Source organism: Solanum verrucosum, unplaced genomic scaffold (genome assembly GCF_900185275.1).
Source record: "Solanum verrucosum unplaced genomic scaffold, falcon-dt-bn FXZP01000086.1, whole genome shotgun sequence".
In the NCBI taxonomy this organism is placed as follows: domain Eukaryota; kingdom Viridiplantae; phylum Streptophyta; class Magnoliopsida; order Solanales; family Solanaceae; genus Solanum; species Solanum verrucosum.
In genome coordinates this window covers 660629-680302 of record NW_026020100.1, presented here as the reverse complement: position 1 = coordinate 680302, position 19674 = coordinate 660629, and the positions used below count along the sequence as shown (strand labels likewise).

The 19674-nt window shown below is 30.8% G+C and overlaps 2 protein-coding genes across 2 annotated transcripts in view; both read left to right on the top strand.

Annotated features, from left to right (window-relative positions):
- Window positions 1-12572: 12572 nt before the first annotated feature.
- Window positions 12573-15858, top strand: LOC125824926 (cytochrome b561, DM13 and DOMON domain-containing protein At5g54830). Its single transcript, XM_049504270.1, has one exon. It carries the CDS (start codon window positions 12818-12820, stop codon window positions 15521-15523), a length of 2706 nt encoding a protein of 901 aa, XP_049360227.1. The 5' UTR covers window positions 12573-12817; the 3' UTR covers window positions 15524-15858.
- Window positions 15859-18343: 2485 nt separating this feature from the next.
- The window catches only part of LOC125824888 (CHD3-type chromatin-remodeling factor PICKLE-like), a 38424-nt gene continuing 37093 nt past the window's right edge, over window positions 18344-19674 (top strand). Inside the window, exons 1-2 of the mRNA XM_049504229.1 lie at window positions 18344-18516; window positions 19516-19659. Of these exons, the coding sequence (XP_049360186.1) occupies window positions 19519-19659 (141 nt within the window). The 5' untranslated portion in view covers window positions 18344-18516; window positions 19516-19518. The remainder of the gene's footprint in view (window positions 18517-19515; window positions 19660-19674) is intronic.

Below are 19674 nucleotides of genomic sequence, written 5' to 3'. Positions count from 1 at the left end.
ACTTTTAAGTCAATCCAAACAGGCTTTAAATAAGTGTGTTATATGTGAATATAATATATATCTTTCATATTACCTTAAGAATATAAATTCTCTAACATGGATGTTAAATTACTACAATACCCGCAACTAAAACATATTTATTTATTTATAATATATTAAAAGCGGGTACCTTTTCATAATGAAGGATTGTGACTTTTTTGAAGGACTGTGATTTTTTTAAAGTGTTGTGACTTTTCTACTAAGGTACAATAAACACATGTTCATACTACCCCTTGTTGGTTATAAATAGAGAGACTTCCTTTAATTTTAAATATAGGTAACTTGAATGTTTAATAAGCATGCACCTTTACACATTGAAGGACTGTGACTTTTTTGAAAAATTGTGAATTTTTTAGTAAAGATACAATAAACACATGATTATACTATCCTTCGTTGGCTATAAATATAGAAAAAATTGCGTGGGATGGCAAACATCCCTAAGTAATTAGTTAATAAGGGTATAGTTTAATTTATTTACTATTAGTAAATATAGTTTCAGTTTTTTTGTCGTAATTAATGGGACCCACTACCTATTTGTATACCGAATCAAAAAAGCCATCCAAAGATTTTGTATATAATTTTATATAAAATCAAATTTATCTCTCCTATCCTCATTCCATATCTTTCTCCTAAAATCACTCTTCCCCTTCTAATTTGAATTTCGAATTGGGAAAATTTCGACCTTCTCCCTCCAATCATACTCCCACTTTTTGTAGGTAACCGCCAAATTTGTGGCTTTCAATACTTTTCACAGGTAACAGAATACAACACACTATTTTGTATATAAACACTACACAACTATATATACAAACAATTTCCAACACCATCTTTTGTACATAAACTGTACACAACTGTATGTATAAACAGACTACAACACACCTTTTTGTATATAAACATTACACAATTATATACAAACAAATTTCAAGATTAACACATATACAATTGACAAATGATATTATACAACCAGTTTAATCAATAATTAAAAAAAAACATGAAATTACATATGCACATATACAAATATAATACATATACAAAATTATAGTACATTATACAAATTCCTAGATATATACAAAAAATTATGAACATAGTAAAGTATTGTATATATAAGCATTATGCACTCAAATATACAAACAGATTTCAAGCTTACCACATATACAATTGACAAATGAATATTATACAATCAGTTTAATCATTAATTTAAAAAAAAACACGAAATTACATATGCCCATATACAAATATAATACATATACAAAATTATTGTACACTAGTAAAATTACCACTGAAATTTATAAAATAATAATAAAACCCTATAGGTCATTAAAACTAAAACACTATATTATATTACATACAAGATTACGTAGTAACAAACATTAATAATGTAAGAAAAATGAAAATTATTACATTTTATCATTTATCCTTAATAACATAAGCAAAAATTAATGACTGTAAAAATACATACTAGGATCTGTAACATAAGCAATGATGTCAGTTAGCCACTCAACATGAGCAAAGTACACAAATATTTAATTGTGAAGAAGAAGAGGTTCAAAATTTTCGTTGTTTTAAAATGAGAGAAAACCCCTCTATTTATAGACAACAAAGGGTAGTGTGAACAAATGTTTATTGTGTCTTATCAAAAAGGTTAAAACTATTTGAAAAAGTTGCAACTCTTCGAAAAGGTCACAATCTTTCATAAAAGTCATAACTTTTCTTAAAAATTGTAACTCTTCATTAAAGTCGCAACTCTTCATAATAGTTACAACTTTTCATAAAAGTAACAACTTTTCATAAAAGTCACAATTTTTCATATAAGTCGCAACTCTTCATTAAAGTTGCAACTTTTCATAAAAGTCGCATCTTTTTATAAAAGTCACATTTTTTTATAAAAGTTACAATTTTTTATGAAAGGGGAAGGCTAGTTTTATAAATAAATAAATTAAAAGAGAATTATGGTTTGTGGTGGTGCCACGTAGGCGGGCATAAGGTTATCTTTTATATATATATATATATGATTATACAAATTCCTAGATATATACAAAAAAAAATATGAACATAATAAAATTTTGTATGTATAAGCATTACACACTCAAATACATAAACAGACTACACAAAAAAAAATTAAAACAAATACAACACAATCTTTTTTTTTAAACAAACACGACTATCATATATACAATTTTCATATTATGATGGTCACATATACAATTAATAACACATAAATATTGTATAAAAAAAGATATACAATATAATCAATTTATATATATACAAATAGGTTCATTAACGCCTGAGTGTTTCATACGATTTATCTAATATTGTATAAATAAGGAAAAATTGATAACTCCTTTTTTATACAATCACAATCGGCACACAAGTAGAAATCGTTTCATAATTTCAACATTTACGCTATACTAATCAATTATATACTTTATTGCAATTCAAAACGTGAAGTTTCCTTCAATGAAACCTTACCTGTCGTTGACTATACCAAAAAATTGATCAATCTGATGATTCAGTCGTGCCCGGAAACAAGTTTGTATGATCTTTCTGTAGCTATAAAATTATTTTTTGAAAAAATATTTGATTTTGAACTCTTAGCTTAAATCATGGGATTGTGTAAATGTTTGTTACCGTATTTAGCGCTACTGTTACCATTCGATGAAAAAGTAAAATATTGTATAAATTAAAAACAAAAAAAAAACGTTTTATACAAATTAAAAGTTACATAACAAACTAAACTATACTCATAGAATGTAATTATGTAAACTATACTCATATTATGTTATTTCATAAATTACGTTTGCCATATATGAAATTTTTTCATAAATATATAGGCTTCCTCTCATTTTTAAACACATGTAACATCAATGTTTAATTAATATAATACCCCCAACTTAAATAAAACCAAATTTAATTATTAAATATTATAATATCCTTAATTAAATACACTCAATATAACATATCTTATATATTCTATATTTATTTATTTATATTATATTTTAAGTAGACACAATTTCACATTGAAGGGTTGTGACTTTTCTGGAATAGTTGTGATTTTTTTGATAAGGCACAATAACACGTTCATATTATTCTTTGTTGACTATAAATAAAGGAGTTCAATGGACTCGATTTTTTTATTTTTCCATCTTGGTTTATTATTATTATTATTGAATATTTCTTATTCTCTATTTTATTTTGTGTGTGTTTTCGCTTTATTAGACTTCTTTAATTTAATTTCTATTAAAATTGTATTTTTATTTGGGATACAAATTTAGTTTGAATTCTTAAAATTTTAAAATATTTATACTATTTAACATGGCATACACGTGTATTTGAGAACTAATAAAAAAAAGTCAACCAACACTTTTTTTTGTAGTTTAGGTTTATAAATTGATGTTATTTTTTTGTAAATTAGGTTTAAGTGTGTTATAGGATTTATTCGTCCATTATATTCTATGTTAACTCTAAAACTCGATAATTTTTTGTAGTGTTTCTACTATTTTTCGTTGTTTAATTATTATTATGCTTATTATTTTGTTAATTAATATTTTCAGTTAGATGTTCATTTTTGTTGTTATTTTAGGTCATGATGTTACGAGATTTAAATCTCAATTTTATTATGACGTACATTTTTTTAATGCATAATCGTACTTCTATTCATACATACATTTTTCAAGTTCAATATGTTGTTATTTTAGGTCATGAAGTGACAAGACTTAAATCGTAATTTTATTAGTGCGTACATTTTTGTAAGGCATAAATTGTAATTTTATTAGTACGTACACATGTTGAGATAGATATATGAACTTACTAAAAGAGATGTAATTTAAAATAAAATAGTACAAGGTGTGAATGGTCTTGGTAAATGATAAGATGCGGAAAGCGAGATTGAGATGGACTGTGCATGCGAATATGAGATGCACCGATGAATAGTGTGGAGATGTGAGAGTTTGGTTATGAATGGTTTCATGAGAGATAGAGGTAAGCCGAAGAAATATGTGAAGAGGTGATTAGCCATCATGATACAACTTCAACATATCGAAGAAGACCTTAGATAAGAGTCTATGGATGACGCAAATTAGGGTAACCGGCTAATATAGGTAGATGAGAGTTGTTTTACTTATCCTTCCATATTAGTAGTCATAGTATTACTCTTGTAGTTATTTGTTCTTTGATTTCTTTTCTATATAATGTATCTTGTATTTTGAATATTACAGTGTTATTATGTTGTAATTATTGTTCTATTTTTCCATAATGTTTTGTCATGCTATTTCACTATTTTTTCGTGGCTTCTCCACTTATGTTATTTCTTTTATTGAATTGTTATGATATACTAATCCTTGAGGTTCACGTACACACTATCCTTCTCAAAATTCATGTATCAGATTACTAAAGTTGAAGTACAAATTCATAGGTTGTGTTGTAGAGATGTGAAAACTCGGATAGATGTGCAATCATACAAGATTAATAAAAGATGACCACATTTTTAAAAAGTTGTAAATAGCGTAGATAAAATATTTGAAGGTCACTTGAGATGTGTTATACATGTCTTCCTTAGACTTATAAATGCATCCGTCCCTATATGTAAAATTATGATAAATGAATATGTTAAAATATGACGGGGTATATCTAAAATCACATGATATGAAGTTTTCTCAAAATGCCTACAAATTTTTATATTACTGTAGACATAACTAACGATAAGATATAATGAAAGTTTATATAAATGATATTTTTCGAGTTGAAAGTAGGTTTTAAACTTATTGAACTTCCATTACTATTATTGTAATTATAATTAGTATATATAAATATTTTTTCAACTCTTATTTTATTTAGTACTAGTATGGTGATATTATGAAATAAGCTTTAAAAAAAGTGAAATATGGGGTTTCTATTAAATTGCGATTTTGTGAAAAATTATAATTGATCATCAATTATTGTATATTCTCATCTCAAATTGTGTAGATTATTTATGAATCATAACTAATTAATGTTATATGAATATAATTTGTTTTGAAAAGCATGATTGACATTGAAAAGGAGGTTAGACAACCCTACAAATTTTATTTTATTTTGTATCTTTTCAAATTTGAGTAGTTTTTTTTGTTCCTTTCCTTTTAAAAGATTTATTCCTTACTAATCTAAAATCGATAGTAGATATTACTATATATTTTGCGTATGATCAATTATTTGGATAATCTCGTCTAAATTTGTGTCAATTAATTATGAATTGTAACCATTCAATGATATCACATCTCAATTTAATTAGATTGAGAATGAATGCTTGACATTGAAAATGAGGTTAATGATAACGTTTAAATCCAATCCTTAAAAAGAGAAAGTGTACATAGTTATTGTTGTGTAATTTATCTAATTATAAGTTATGATTGAATCTCACAAAAAATGTTTAGATGATCTAGAGCAATTCTTTTTTTGTTGCTAAATAACGGAAATATTTTATTTAGTTAATAAATATGTTCAATCATACAAAAGTGGAACTAGTCTATGGGATATAGTCCCAATTGCATCTCTTTCGAATGCATCTATTACTAGTGAAGGAGATGCTTCAAAAACCAAAGGTTGATTGTTGATCATGTATGAATCTTTCATTTCTCTTATTTGTTAGTTAGTCTGCTACTGCATTAGCTTCCCTCATAATGTGTTTCAGGAATGATCCTTCCAGTTGAAGGAGTAGCAACCTACAATCAGCGAAACTATGTGAGTATATGAGTTTATTACTATATAGAGTGTTAAGTAATACCTGCAATCTATTTCCACCAGCAAATGTTTTAAGTTTTTACTTTTCGCTAGGTTCAGGTCATGCTGCAACTGCATGTAGAGCATATCTTGCTTTGATTTTGCATGTGAATCCCACAATCCACGTTCCTAGATGATCTCTAATTACTCCCTAACAATTAAACATGCTAGGAATTTCATCAATTAAGCCTAAGTCAAATTATCTCTAATAAATATTTGTTTACTTAAAAATATAAGGATAAAACTAATCAGAAAGCGGATAAAATCACGAATAACCTTCACAATCAAAAAGAAACTCAAGAATATGAAAGATAGAAAAAATATTTAACATCAAGAACGATCCATAACAAATAATTATGTACCATTAGTTAATCACGAGTGAATAATTAGCTTTGGATAATAATTTTATACTATCTCTTTTGGGATAGTAACAAGACTACTTAATTGATTATTTGCAGTAAAGTTAAGAGCATTAAGAATACCATAATATATCTCAAAATAGTTTCTATTTCTAGTTTGAATCTATTAGATGATGGATAACTTCTCAAATTATTATTAATTAATCTTTTTTCGTCTCAATTTGTCATTCTTAGGTTGAGATCAAAGTAAATTAAATGGGTCCTAGAATTAGCTAACTCCTTTTGAAACATTAAAGAACATAAATTATTAAAATAATAATGAATTAACCACAACAACAATCATCTAATAGATATAAAAATATAAGATATTAGTCAAAATTCTTATATTAATTTATTTCTAAACACAATATATTCGAATAAAAACAAACCAAAAAATATTCAATACAAGCAAAAAATTGAAAAAATCTTATTAAAATGCTTACAAATCTTCAATCTTGTTAAAATAGTATTGAATTGTTGTCGTGCTTGAAATTTAAAGAATACACCAAAAAATAAAATTGATCTTTCTATAAACACACAACAATATATTTTGCATAAAGCAAAAAGTTTTACAGTTTGGTAGACTTTAGAATATTCAATAATGAGAGAATAAAAATAGAAAGAGGAATAAAAAGGTAAATGTAAGTCAAGATATAAATAAGTCAACAAAATTAATAATCACATAGAAAATGATGCTATAATTAACTAACAATATTTTATTTTTCAATTATTACAACTACCTGCACATCAAGTAAAGTAAACAACTACTATCATATTTTCAGTCCAACAAAATATTTTTCAAATATATTATAAAAAGAAATGACATATAAAATAAAATGGAGAGAGTATTGGTTTTTGAAAATGGAAAAGGACAAAACACATATAAAATTAAAAGACATATAAAAAAAAAGTTGGTTTAACTCTCAAACATAAAAAGTAACATATGTTATTAAAAACTTTAATAAAAAGTACTATAATTTACAATAAATAATAACTTAAAATATCTACAAGACAACAAAAAAAAGACTAATTTTTGTACTGCTTGTGTCACATAAATTAGGATTGGGATGATTTTAAAATTTTAATTTTGGTTATACATTATAAAATAGCCGAAAAATTGAATGATATAATTTTTTTTAAAATAACCGAATGAATCGTCCTATCGATAACCCTAATGTTACTTCTACTCTGTGTATTTTTACTTAAATTTACAAAAATATGCTTCATTTCTACCCTCAATCTTATCGCTACATTTATTTGCTATTTAAAATTGAAATTAAAAAGACAAATGAGAAATAAGTTTCTATATTAGCTCACTTATGAGCAAATTATATTATAACAATCTTTACTAATTTTATAACAATACATAAACTATACTCCCTCCGTCCCATATTAGATGGGCACTTTCAACTTTACACGGTGATTAAGAAATCATTAATACATTGAAAGACTTCACCATTTTGCCCTTTGTTTATATCAATGCACATTGAAATGAGTTACAAAAAATACACATACAATATAGGAATGGTTATATTAATTGTAGGGGTAAAATGGAAAAGAATTAATTAATTCTATCCAAATTTAATAAGTGCTCAAATAATATGAAAAAAATATTTTTAGTAAGATTCTCATCTAATATGGGACGGAGAGAGTAACAATAGAATTTTATTAATGTTGGGCCCGGACGGTGCCCGGGTTTTCTTTACTAGTATATATATATATATATAAGAGAGAGAAATTTGGAGGACCTAAAAAATTTGAAGATCCAAGCAGTTGTTTTAGTGGCCTTATGGTCGAGATGACCCTGTGCCCATACATTCTTTTTTTCGTGACTGCATATTTAACCTTCATGATTATTTTGAGTAAAATTTAGGTTTAACAAACATAAAAATCATATTTGAATGATATAACTATAGTTTGTATAATTGTGCTCCATAACAAACTTTATGTTTGCTATGACTATTAATATGTATATTTCGGTATACATATACATAAAAAATATGTATTTGGGTTTATTTGTATATTTCGGTATACAAATGGGTCCTGCGTTTGTATATTTCGATCTATTTGTATATTTTGGTATACAAATGGGTCCTGCATTTGTATATTTCTGTATACAAATGGGTCCTGCATTTGTATATTTCGGTATACAAATGGATCCTGCATTTGTATATTTCGATCTATTTGTATATTTCGGTATACAAATGGGATGACAAAAAACATGAAATATTTGCTACGAATTACAAATAAAAGAAACCATGGCTATAACATTTAATTTGAATTAATAATTTGCTATTTCATACAATTTTCCCTATGAATTATCACACATTGAGTCTACACCCTGAATGTGGCTGGAACTCGAAAATCATTGTTGATCCCTAAGCGAAACCTTGGTCTGACTGACTACTTAGCGGAAGACTATTACTTGCATATGAAAGCTTAAACTGATTTCATTTAAAATCAATAAACTAAATGTCAATAGTTGTCTGAAAATATTAAGTATAAATGATAAAGTGTATCAAAAACATCTGAGAAGAAAATTATAGTAACACTCTGACTCTATCTATCTATGAAGTCTCTACTGTCTAAAGATAGGTGTCAGGACAAGATCCACGACAACCATAAAACACTACTGCTAAAGAAATAAAACGGGATGCCTCATCAAAAGCCGATGAAAAGATGATATGATCTCAACGAAGAACTTGTTGATGATCCTGAATATCTGAATTTGCATCATAAAATGATGCAACATCGAATAACGTAAATACATGAAATGTATTGTATGTAATAAAGCCGAAGGAACAAATATCTAAACTGAAAATAACTCATTTGAAGTAAAGCATAAATATGAAATGAATTCATTAAAAACTTTACAAATAGGTATGCAATGGTAGTAAATACTAAAATAAAATACTTTACTTTCTTGGAGGAGTTTCTCTAATCGACTACCATGATTATAAATCTTGTGATGATATAACATATTTGTAACACCCCAAAAATTTATAAGCTAAGATCTGAATCATTCTTCATTTGCGAAAAAAGTTTGTATCGGATGATTCTTATATTGTTCTTAGGTGTTAAGGTCAATTATTTAGGCGAGAATGAATTTGGATATGAATTAAGGTCACCAGAATCCCCTAGCACAAAGTTGAGTTGAAAGTTCCCTGATTAAGTTTTGATATTAGATTCTGCTTAGGTCAACTTCAAATGATCATATCTCTCACAACATAATAAATTAGGTGGCACATGAACTATCAAACTAAATGTCAATGGGTTATCATTCCAACACCAAAAGTTTGTCTCATTCCGAGTCTAGAGTAAAAAGTTATGATTGTTTTACCAGAGACTATCATAGTAGAGTTTTCTGAGTCAGTGACCTACAAATCCCTTTTACGAGTTGTAGATAAAGCTACCACATGTACTGTTGACTCGTGGAAAAGTATTGGCAGTCAAATTTGGGGTCCAATTCCTATGGACCCATCTACGAGTCGTAGAAACCTCTGTTGGCTATAGTTGGATCCTTAAAATGAACTTTTCAGCCTTAAAACTTCAATACGAACTTCACAAATAGAATCTACGGTCTGTAGATCAAATCACGAACCGTAGATGACCCCGTGAAAGATTTTCAATAGCTTTTTAAGTAGGGTTTCTTTTGTATCTTCCCGCTTTTCCTAAGCCCAAACCATGGTGTTTTAACTTTAATTAGAGGAATATATTCCACCAAGTACCCAATTTTCTTTTACTTTACCCTCTCAACTCCCCAACTCAAAGAAAATCGCAAAGAAGAAAAAAACTAGGATTTCAAGACTTCTAATCAGGTTTTTCTTCAAACTGCTTCATGAACTTTGTTCTTCTAGATGTGTAAGGTTATTCTCAGTGATGGATTGATTTCGTCATCACGCCATACATCTCAATTCAATCGGTAGAAACTTAATCTAGGATTATATCCTTAGTTTCGAGAATTCTTGATATGAGTTAAGTTAATTGAGTGTGAGTTCTAAATTCTTGATATGTGTTAAATTAATTGAGTGTGAGTTCTAAATTCTTGATATTAGTTAACTTATAGTTTTGAGTCTAAATTCTTGATATGAGTTAAGTTATTGATTATGAGTTCTAAAATCTTGATTATGAGTTGAACTATATTATGCATTGAATTTTTTGAGTTGTTGTTCATGCTTATATTCCCACACGAACCATAATTACCTAGTTTTGATTGAAAGTCTTTTAAACAAGCATTTTTCCATTTATTGATTTATAAAAGCTAAAAGTGAGTTCAAAAGCAAGTTAAAGTACAAAATTCTTTTTTGAAAAGAGTTTAAGGGAACTAAATGATTCCAAAACATATCATTTTTTCATTGAAAAATGAGTACTATTTTCAGAAAGATATAAAGAATTTTCAAAAAAATTGAGTACAAAACATACCTCTTAAAGAAACCCTATTCTTATTTGAGCTTTGAGTTATATATATATAAAGAGTTCGGACAACTCACGTCCTCCATAAACCACGTAGTTAGTGTGGGTTAGAATCCCACCGACTTTCGGGCGACTCCTCACTGCCTTTGAGTAGACCTTTATAGTGGATCTATGAGTTGAGTTTATTATATATCCTGACAAGGTATATGATAGTTCTGGCAGCATGTGTGAGACAATGTATTATCACGAGGCTCATAGTGATGTTTGTTAGTTAGAGCAACTCCCCAATAAACAAAGTAAATTATATATTCTTATATATATATATATATATATATATATATATATATATATATATATTAGTTTAGTATTTGCTATTATTGTATCATTACAGTAAGAACTTAAATGATTTTTCATCATGATTTATACTATATTTCAGTTGAGTTACCTCTAGACGTTCAGTTTTGTTATTTGTTATTCAGCTATACGATACATTCAATGTATTGATGTCATTCGACCTACATATTTTTGTGATACATATTTAGGTACTTAGGATCTTGAACATGAGTTTCCTTGAGATCACTACATCCGCTCGTTAGCTTTTGAGTAAGGCCTCCTTGCTTCTAGAGGACTCTAGTTTTTATGAGTTGTTAGTAGGTGTCGTGGGCCTTGTCTTGACACTCATCTTTATACCGTAGAGGCTTTATAGATGGATATTTTTGGAGAGTCTTTCCATTCCAAATGTTTTATTTAAAACTTATGTTTCATACTAATATATTTAGAGAGTTTGAGATTCAGTAAACTGTTGTTAAACGTTTCTTTCATATTGATGCTTGAGTTAGTCTTCCGCTTGTAGCTAATCAAGATGAGGATTCGCTTGGGGACCAACAATGGTTCTCGAATGTCGACCACGTCTAAGGTGTAGGCTCGTATCGTGACAGTCTTTCCTACGTGGCCAGAACCGCCCTATACCTTGTCGAGGTATAAGACGTAACTTAACTTATGAATCCACTAAAAGCCTTCTTGAGGCTTGCGCTAGTGAGAAGTCGCTCAAATTTCGGTATGATCCTATCTACACTAGCGGCATAGTTTATGGGGTTTGAGTTGTCTTAACTCTCACCTGAATCGGTGCTCGATACTAGCTCATATAATAATACTCACTGGGTCGAGTTCGATTTATGAAATTATATTAATAAGAAATGATATATGCTAAACTTGTATGAGTCAAAATTGGGTGTGTGCATCAATTCGTTCGATTTTATCAATATGATATTTTAATCGATTTTTCCTTTATCAATTTGATCCTTAATGTTTCGATTTTCGGTTTAATCAATAACAAAATGCATATAAATCTTAATGGATAATCGATTTATCCAATAATCAATATTAAAAAAAATCAAAATTAAATTGATAACCTGATAATTATTTTTATAAAATTACTTAAAATTCCTTTATGCAATAATTCAATAACATTTTTTTGATTTGATTTATCAGTCTATTCGATTTTGACACATCATAATTAAAACTCTTTAGGAAGGAACGTTAGTTGAGTTTCAATTAGTTAGAGGATAGCTATTGTGAGTTGTGACTTATTTAATCCCCATAGTTAAATCTCTTTAGGGAGGAACGTTAGTTGAGTTTGGATTAGTTAGAGGATAGTTATTGTGACTTAATATAGTATACTAATACTAATATACTACTCCCTCTGTCCCAATTTATATGACTCACTTTCCTTTTTAGTCAGTTCCAAAAAGAATGACACATTTCTATATAAAGTAACAATCTAACTATAAAATATCTATTTTAACCTTAATGAAATGATTTACAGTCATACAAATTTCTATCATTCATTGTGGACCACAAGTTTTAAAAGTCTTCCTTTTTTTCTTAAACTCTGTGTCGAGTCAAAGTACCTCATATAAAATGAGACGGAGGGAGTAGTAATTTAATTAGCTTCGAGCCCCCACCCCCATCCCACTCAAAAAAGTTCCTTTGCGTCAACTCCAACTAACGAAATCTTCCTAAGTTTGGCGATTCGGCAATTTCCTAACTTTATTGTTTCCTTCCTCGTTACTACTTCTCACCTCAATCGCCGATCTCAAAATTTTCTTCATTCAATACGCTGCTATTGTATATGAAGCCGAAAGAGTAATCAATTGAGGTAAATCACTCTCTTTTTCTTGTGATTTATACAGAAATTTGAGGATCTATATGGTATGGAGGTGTTTAAACTATGTCGTCTATTACTACTTGTTATAATCGGAAGTTTTTCTCATTTGATTCGATTTTCCGTTTCTGATCCGGGTTCGGATTGTCCTCAAACCCGGAGTGCATCTCTTGTGAACTTCACATACCAATTTTCCATGGCACAGCATCAATTACGAGGTGTGCTTAATGTAATCGATGATTGTTCGTTTAAGGTTAGTCAATTTGATATGCTGGAAGGGTCTGATGTGCGTTGGTGGGGTGCGGTTGGGGACCATTTGGAAAACCTCACAAAGGGTTTTGTAGTTTCCGAGCAGAAGCTGAATAAAACTTATAAAAGTGATGGATTTGTTGTGAAATTGATGAACAATGTGACGTGGGATGATATAAATGTTTTAGCTGTTTGGGATCTTCCCATGGCTTCGGATTTTGGGCACGTTGTTTTGAGGAATTTGACGAATGGGACTGAGTTTTTAGCCCCTCTGCCTAGTTTGGTTAATGGGACTGTAATTAAGGGAAATGGGATGCCTACAATGTTCAATAATTGTAAGGTATTAGCAGATAATTATAGGGTTAGGTGGAGTTTGAATGAGGAACACGATGTGATTGAGATTGGATTAGAGGCGGCTATAGGTTTTTTGAGTTACATGGCATTTGGATGGGCGAATCCGAATGCTTCGAGTAGTTTTATGATGGGTGGTGATGTTACCGTCACGGGGTTTAAGGAAGATTTATCTCCATTTGCTGATGATTATTTCATTACCAAGTATAGTGAGTGTATGATTAGCAAGGATGGGAGAGTTGAGGGTGTTTGTCCTGATACTATATATGAAGGATCTGATCCGGTTGGATTAGTGAATAATACGAGGTTGGTTTATGGGCAAAGGAAGGATGGTGTGTCCTTTATTAGGTTTAGGAAGCCTTTGAAGTCCATGGATACAAAGTATGATTTGCAATTGAATCAAAATGCTACAATGAGAGTGATATGGGCTTTAGGTTTGATAAAACCTCCAGATAGTCTCCGACCTTTTTATCTTCCACAAAATCATGGTGGTAGTTATGGGCACTTGACACTGAATGTCTCGGAACATATTGATGATTGCTTGGGGCCGCTGGATGCAGAAGATAAACAAGATCAAGACCTTGTCATCGCAGATAAAAAAGGACCACTTGTTGTTTCAACAGGTCCAGCTGTGTTTTACCCAAATCCTCCAAACCCTTCAAAAGTTCTTTACATCAACAAGAAAGAGGCACCCCTTCTCAGGGTAGAGAGGGGTGTTCAAGTAAAGTTTTCAATTCAGGCGGGGCATGATGTTGCCTTCTATATAACCTCAGATCCACTTGGTGGAAATGCTACATTGAGGAATATGTCAGAGACTATCTACTTTGGGGGCCCTGAAGCACAAGGAGTTCAAGCCACTCCCACAGAATTAGTTTGGGCTCCTGATCGTAACACGCCAGATTTAGTTTACTATCAGTCTCTATATGCTCAGAAAATGGGGTGGAAAGTTCAAGTGGTTGATGCAGGCTTACCTGATATGTATAACAGCAGCGTAGTTCTGGATGATCAGCAGGTTACTTTCTTTTGGACGTTGGCTGAAAATTCAATCTCCATTGCAGCTCGAGGGGAGAAAAAGAGTGGTTATTTGGCAATTGGTTTTGGTCGTGGTATGGTGAATAGTTATGCATACGTGGGCTGGGTTGATGACACTGGTAATGGGAAAGTAAGCACATACTGGATTGATGGAAGAGATGCTTCCAATATTCACCCAACTAATGAGAATCTGACACACGCAAGATGCAAGTCAGAGAATGGTATTATTACTATGGAATTCACCCGTCCACTACGTCCCTCTTGCGATCTGGATGATAAGCCGGAGTGCAATAATATTGTTGATCCTACGACACCACTCAAAGTCATCTGGGCCATGGGTGCTCAATGGTCAGATGACCATCTGAGTGTGAGAAATATGCACTCCGTCACAAGCAGCAGGCCTATCAGAGTGCTGCTCATGCGTGGTTCAGCAGAGGCAGAGGAGGATTTACGGCCAGTGTTAGCTGTACATGGGTTTATGATGTTTCTGGCTTGGGGAATATTGCTGCCAGGTGGTATTTTAGCTGCTAGATATTTGAAACATATCAAGGGAGATGGGTGGTTTCAGATTCATGTTTATCTACAGTATTCTGGATTATCGATTGTCTTCCTTGGCTTTCTCTTTGCTGTAGCCGAACTTCGCGGTTTGAGTTTCAGCTCCCTTCATGTTAAGTTTGGAATGCTGGCCATAGTTCTTGCTATTGCACAACCTATCAATGCATACCTACGACCTAAGAAACCTGGAGCAGCGGAGGAGGTTTCTTCAAAACGGCGTGTTTGGGAGTATATCCATGTCATTGTGGGCAGGGGTGCCATTGTTGTTGGGATTGCAGCTCTTATAACTGGAATGAAGCATTTAGGAGAGAGGTATGGTGACGAAGATGTTCATAGGCTGATGTGGGCTTTAATTCTGTGGATTCTTGTTGGCGTTTTGACAGTGATATATCTGGAGTATCGTGAGAGGAAGAAAAGGCGAGATAGAATATCTGGCAGAAGCAATTGGGTTCTGGGTAGTGGTGAGGAGGAGGACACTGACCTCCTCAGTCCAAGCCAGGCAATGGCAGAGAAAGACTCAGGTTCGTCTGACTGCATGGAAGTTCAGCTAGAACCAATGGGCAGATAAAGATTCACATGTAGGCATGTTCTGTAAATCTGTTATCACAAATTTTGGGGTTGTTTCTAGTCCAACAGTTGCCTGTTTTGATACAAGGATTCTTGATGATAAAGATCTACATATTACTATATGCCAAGAGGCAGGTTCTGTTCCCACTTTTGGGTCCTGCAGAGGAGAGATACTCAGCTGCCTGTATTAGATACCAGCAACATTTTTTGAGGTAGTTCTAACTAGGAGACATCAAATTGTTACATTTGTGTACATTAGCGATGTATCGTTGAGTTCATAGAATGGATTTGAATCATGTTCCACCATTATTTGTCTAAATTGAAAAAAAGGAAAATCGAGAGGAAAAGGATAATAAGATTTACGCGGGAAGGTACAAAACAATTTTCTATTGCAGCTCAGTTTTTCTTCATGCATTATACTTGATTGCTCAGGCAATTTTTTTTAGCAATTTAAATGATCTTTGGCGCTTGACTAGAGCTGCCTCTCTATCCTTAATGAGACTAATGTGAACTCACTTTTAATACAAGGAGAAATGTGTATTTGCTGTGTTCTTATTGCAAATTTCATGTATAATCGATTGGGCATGTATACTTGTTGAAGGGCAAAGAAGTGGAGCAGGTGTTGATGATCTTTCCTGAATAGAAACTATTGTTGCAGGTACTCTTCATGTATGCGCAGGTAATCTACCTTTAGGGAAATTTTTGTTTCGGATAGGGTTGCAGAAATACAACTGAAAGGGGAATTTTAGTTGCTCAATTGGTTTGGTCACTTTCACTTTGTTGGTGAGAGTTTGATTCCCACAGTGGAATTTGTCCATAAATTGCGATGTATATATAACTTTGATAATACTACACCTAGTGGAATTTGTCCATAAAAGCAAAATCAAGAACCAGCCAACGTTGGATAAGGAGGAGATGCAACAAATTATGCTTGCTCATTTGTATTCATCTTATACTCCATTTTATATCCAATCAAAATTTTACAATCGCAAACATATTCACTAAATAAATTTAGCAAATTCTTTTGGGAAACATGGATTAAACATGTCATTGCTATTAAAATTAGACAAGTTGCTTTTTGAAACCCAATTTGTCAACTTTAAAATCTGAAAAAATCGTATAAAAGAGTAAAAAGGAGGAAAAATAATATGTCCTTAATATTCTCCCCCCCAAAGACGTCTCTATTGTGGTTTTAGATATTTTATAAACTTCACCTTTTTTTTTATATATCTAGTGGGAAAAAAAATGTTATTTTTATAACTTAAGACATTGATGGGTCCGTCCTTTGCAGGCTAGTTTTAGATTATCTTTTACTTGTTTAAGAAAAATAAACTTTTTTATATATACTTATATAGCATTTGATGCATGTATGTAAATTTCACTTCTTTGAACTTTCGTGTAGCAAAGCTATAATATTTTATTTGAATGAGTTAGTGTGCAGAGTTATGGCTGACAGAGGCGGCCAGGATTAAGAGTTCGAGAGTTCTAAATTTTTGAATTCACAACTCTAGCGTGATAAATATTTTCACAACTCTTTCTTTATCACTAAGCCATCAATTAATTTTTTTAGGAGTTCACAAGTTAGTATACATATATATTTATTTAATTTTCTATTCCAAATATAGGATCTATGGAAAAGTTACTGAGTTCGTTCGAACCCACGAATTCTCACCTAGCTTCCCCTCTGATGACTGATATTTTAATTAATTCTTATATAATAACCATATTCTCTATTAAAAAAAATACTACTATTAATAATAAATTAATAATGAATCTCCAAATCTAAAATGAGATAATTTTTCTAAAAAATTATATAGTGAAAAATCTAAAACATTTAACTATTAGAAAAAAAAAAATGGAGTTACATGTAATGTTTGAGTTTTTTTCTACAAGAGAAGAATGTGTTATATTTTGAGAAAAATAATCAAATGTCCTTACGTACGAGTAATATTTTATTTTGACAACTAATATATTTCATTTGATTGAAATAATCATTAATAATGTATAATAAATGTTTATTTTGATCCTTGATATATTTCACTTGATTCACATAATTCTTAATTCCTTAATGTATAATAAAAAGTGTTCATTTTGATTAAATCTAACAAATTTATTAAAATAAAAAAGTACAAGATTTAATATGAATCCAAATGGCTAACAAAATCCAGCATTGTTGTTTCTTCGTTAGCTCCAAAGAATAAATTCATGAAATCTAACATTATTTTCTCTATTTTTTCCCACAAGATTTACTATTTCTTTTGCTTAGAACATAAATGAGTATTAGGTGAGTGAAATAATATTTTAGAAAAAAGAAAATAGTAAATTTTGATTGAAAAATATAAAGAAAATGATGTTCGATTTTATTATGTTCTTTATTTGGAAATTGGAACTAACAATGGTGAATTTTGTTAGCCGGATCCAAACTTAAATTTAAAATACTTTTTTTTATAAATCTATTAGGTTTAAGTTAAATGACAAAAATAAACCCCTTTTATTTTACTTTAAAGACCATTTCAATTATATAAAATACTATATTAAAGATCAAAATGAACATCATTGTCCTATATTAAAGATCATTTTAATCAATTAAAATATATTAAGAATCAAAATAAAAAATTACCCAAAAGACGAGAGAGAGTTAGTCGGATGATAAACACTTCTCATTCCTTAATTCCAACTCGAAAATTATGAGTTCGAGTCGAGGGAAAATAAAATAAAATAAATCAGGACCATTTTGGTCATTTTCTTGTTATATTCCCAAAAGAAACAAAAGAGAAAAGAACGGAACAAAGTTAACTCAACTCGCAAAGAGGGAGACACTCCTCTGTTGTTGAAGGAGCAAGTCGGTAGTTGTCTGGTACAGACCTCAAAACTGAACAAATTCCTATCTCTGTCGCTCCTACACCCATAAATTTCAGCAAATCTGAGTTCTTTACTGTCAATTTCGTCCAATTTCGTTAGTTTCTCTTGGGCAAATTGACGAACAGGTAGCAGGTGATTCAGCTCTTCTTACTCAATTTCTAGTTTCATTTCGTCTAAGTTTCTGTATTAGTAATTTTATGTTACTTGATTTTGAACTCGGAGTGACGGATCCAAGATTTTAAGTTCTTGATTGCGAGTTTGAGTATTTAATTAAAAGAAAATTGTGCAAAAGTGTACTAGTTCAATTGAAGGGTTGTGGGTTGTGGTTGTAGCGACTGCGTCCCTCATGCTATATCCACCCATGTCAAATGTAACTCAAAGATTAAAGCTTTGAGAGATATGAGAGAGATATCTTTTTGCATATCTCGTATCCCGAACCTCTTAGCAAACTCAATTGTTCCATTTTCAGATACTATTGATTTAGCAAATGAAATGGTAACACTCAGTCTATCCAATACTAGATTAGAGAGTGATAGGCTGTTTCTACTAAGTAGGCGTTTGGCCATAGATTCCAAATATTTTCACTTTATTTAATATTTATGGAGGTGGAGTTGTTTTTGGTTATACTTTAAGCAATGAATATTTGGAATAATGTTTATACTTGGATGTACTTAAATACAATTTCAAAAGTGAAAAGTGAGTTTGAAAACAAGTTATAAGCTGATTTCCAAATTTAAATTACAACTTTAAGTTGGATTTGAAATTCTTCATGACCACAAACACTGGTTTTCAAATAAAGTAAAAAGTTATTCCGGAAAAAAGTGAATAATTTTTGTGGCCAAATGTGTCCGCTTTGAAACTAGGTGGATCTGCTCTGCTTATACAAAGGTTTCTGACATGTGCCTATCACTCATATTGTACTGTACTAACTTCCGCAGGCTCATCCATTCTTATGTTCACTTTGCTTCATCTCAAAAGTTATGTTCTCTCATTTTTTTTTTTTTTTGATTTCGTGGACTAGAAGTATTATGGCTTTAATTTTGTTCAACTGATTTTATGATGTTCTCTGTTTTTGGGTTTTTATGGAATGTTTAACATACATGCGTAGTTTTCCCCCTTTGTTTAATGCAGCAAATGTCTAGCCTAGTGGAGAGGCTTCGCGTGCGAACAGATCGAAGACCAATTTACAGTTTGTTTGATGACTCTGATGATGAATTTGATAAGAAGTCTGAGCCCAGACAGGAAAACTTTGAGAGAATTTTCCGTCCTGACGCGGTAAATTCCTTTTGA

Coding starts and splice junctions, on each gene's coding strand:
- LOC125824926 (XM_049504270.1), top strand. CDS start 12,818: ATGGAGGTGTTTAAACTATGTCGTCTATTACTACTTGTTATAATCGGA.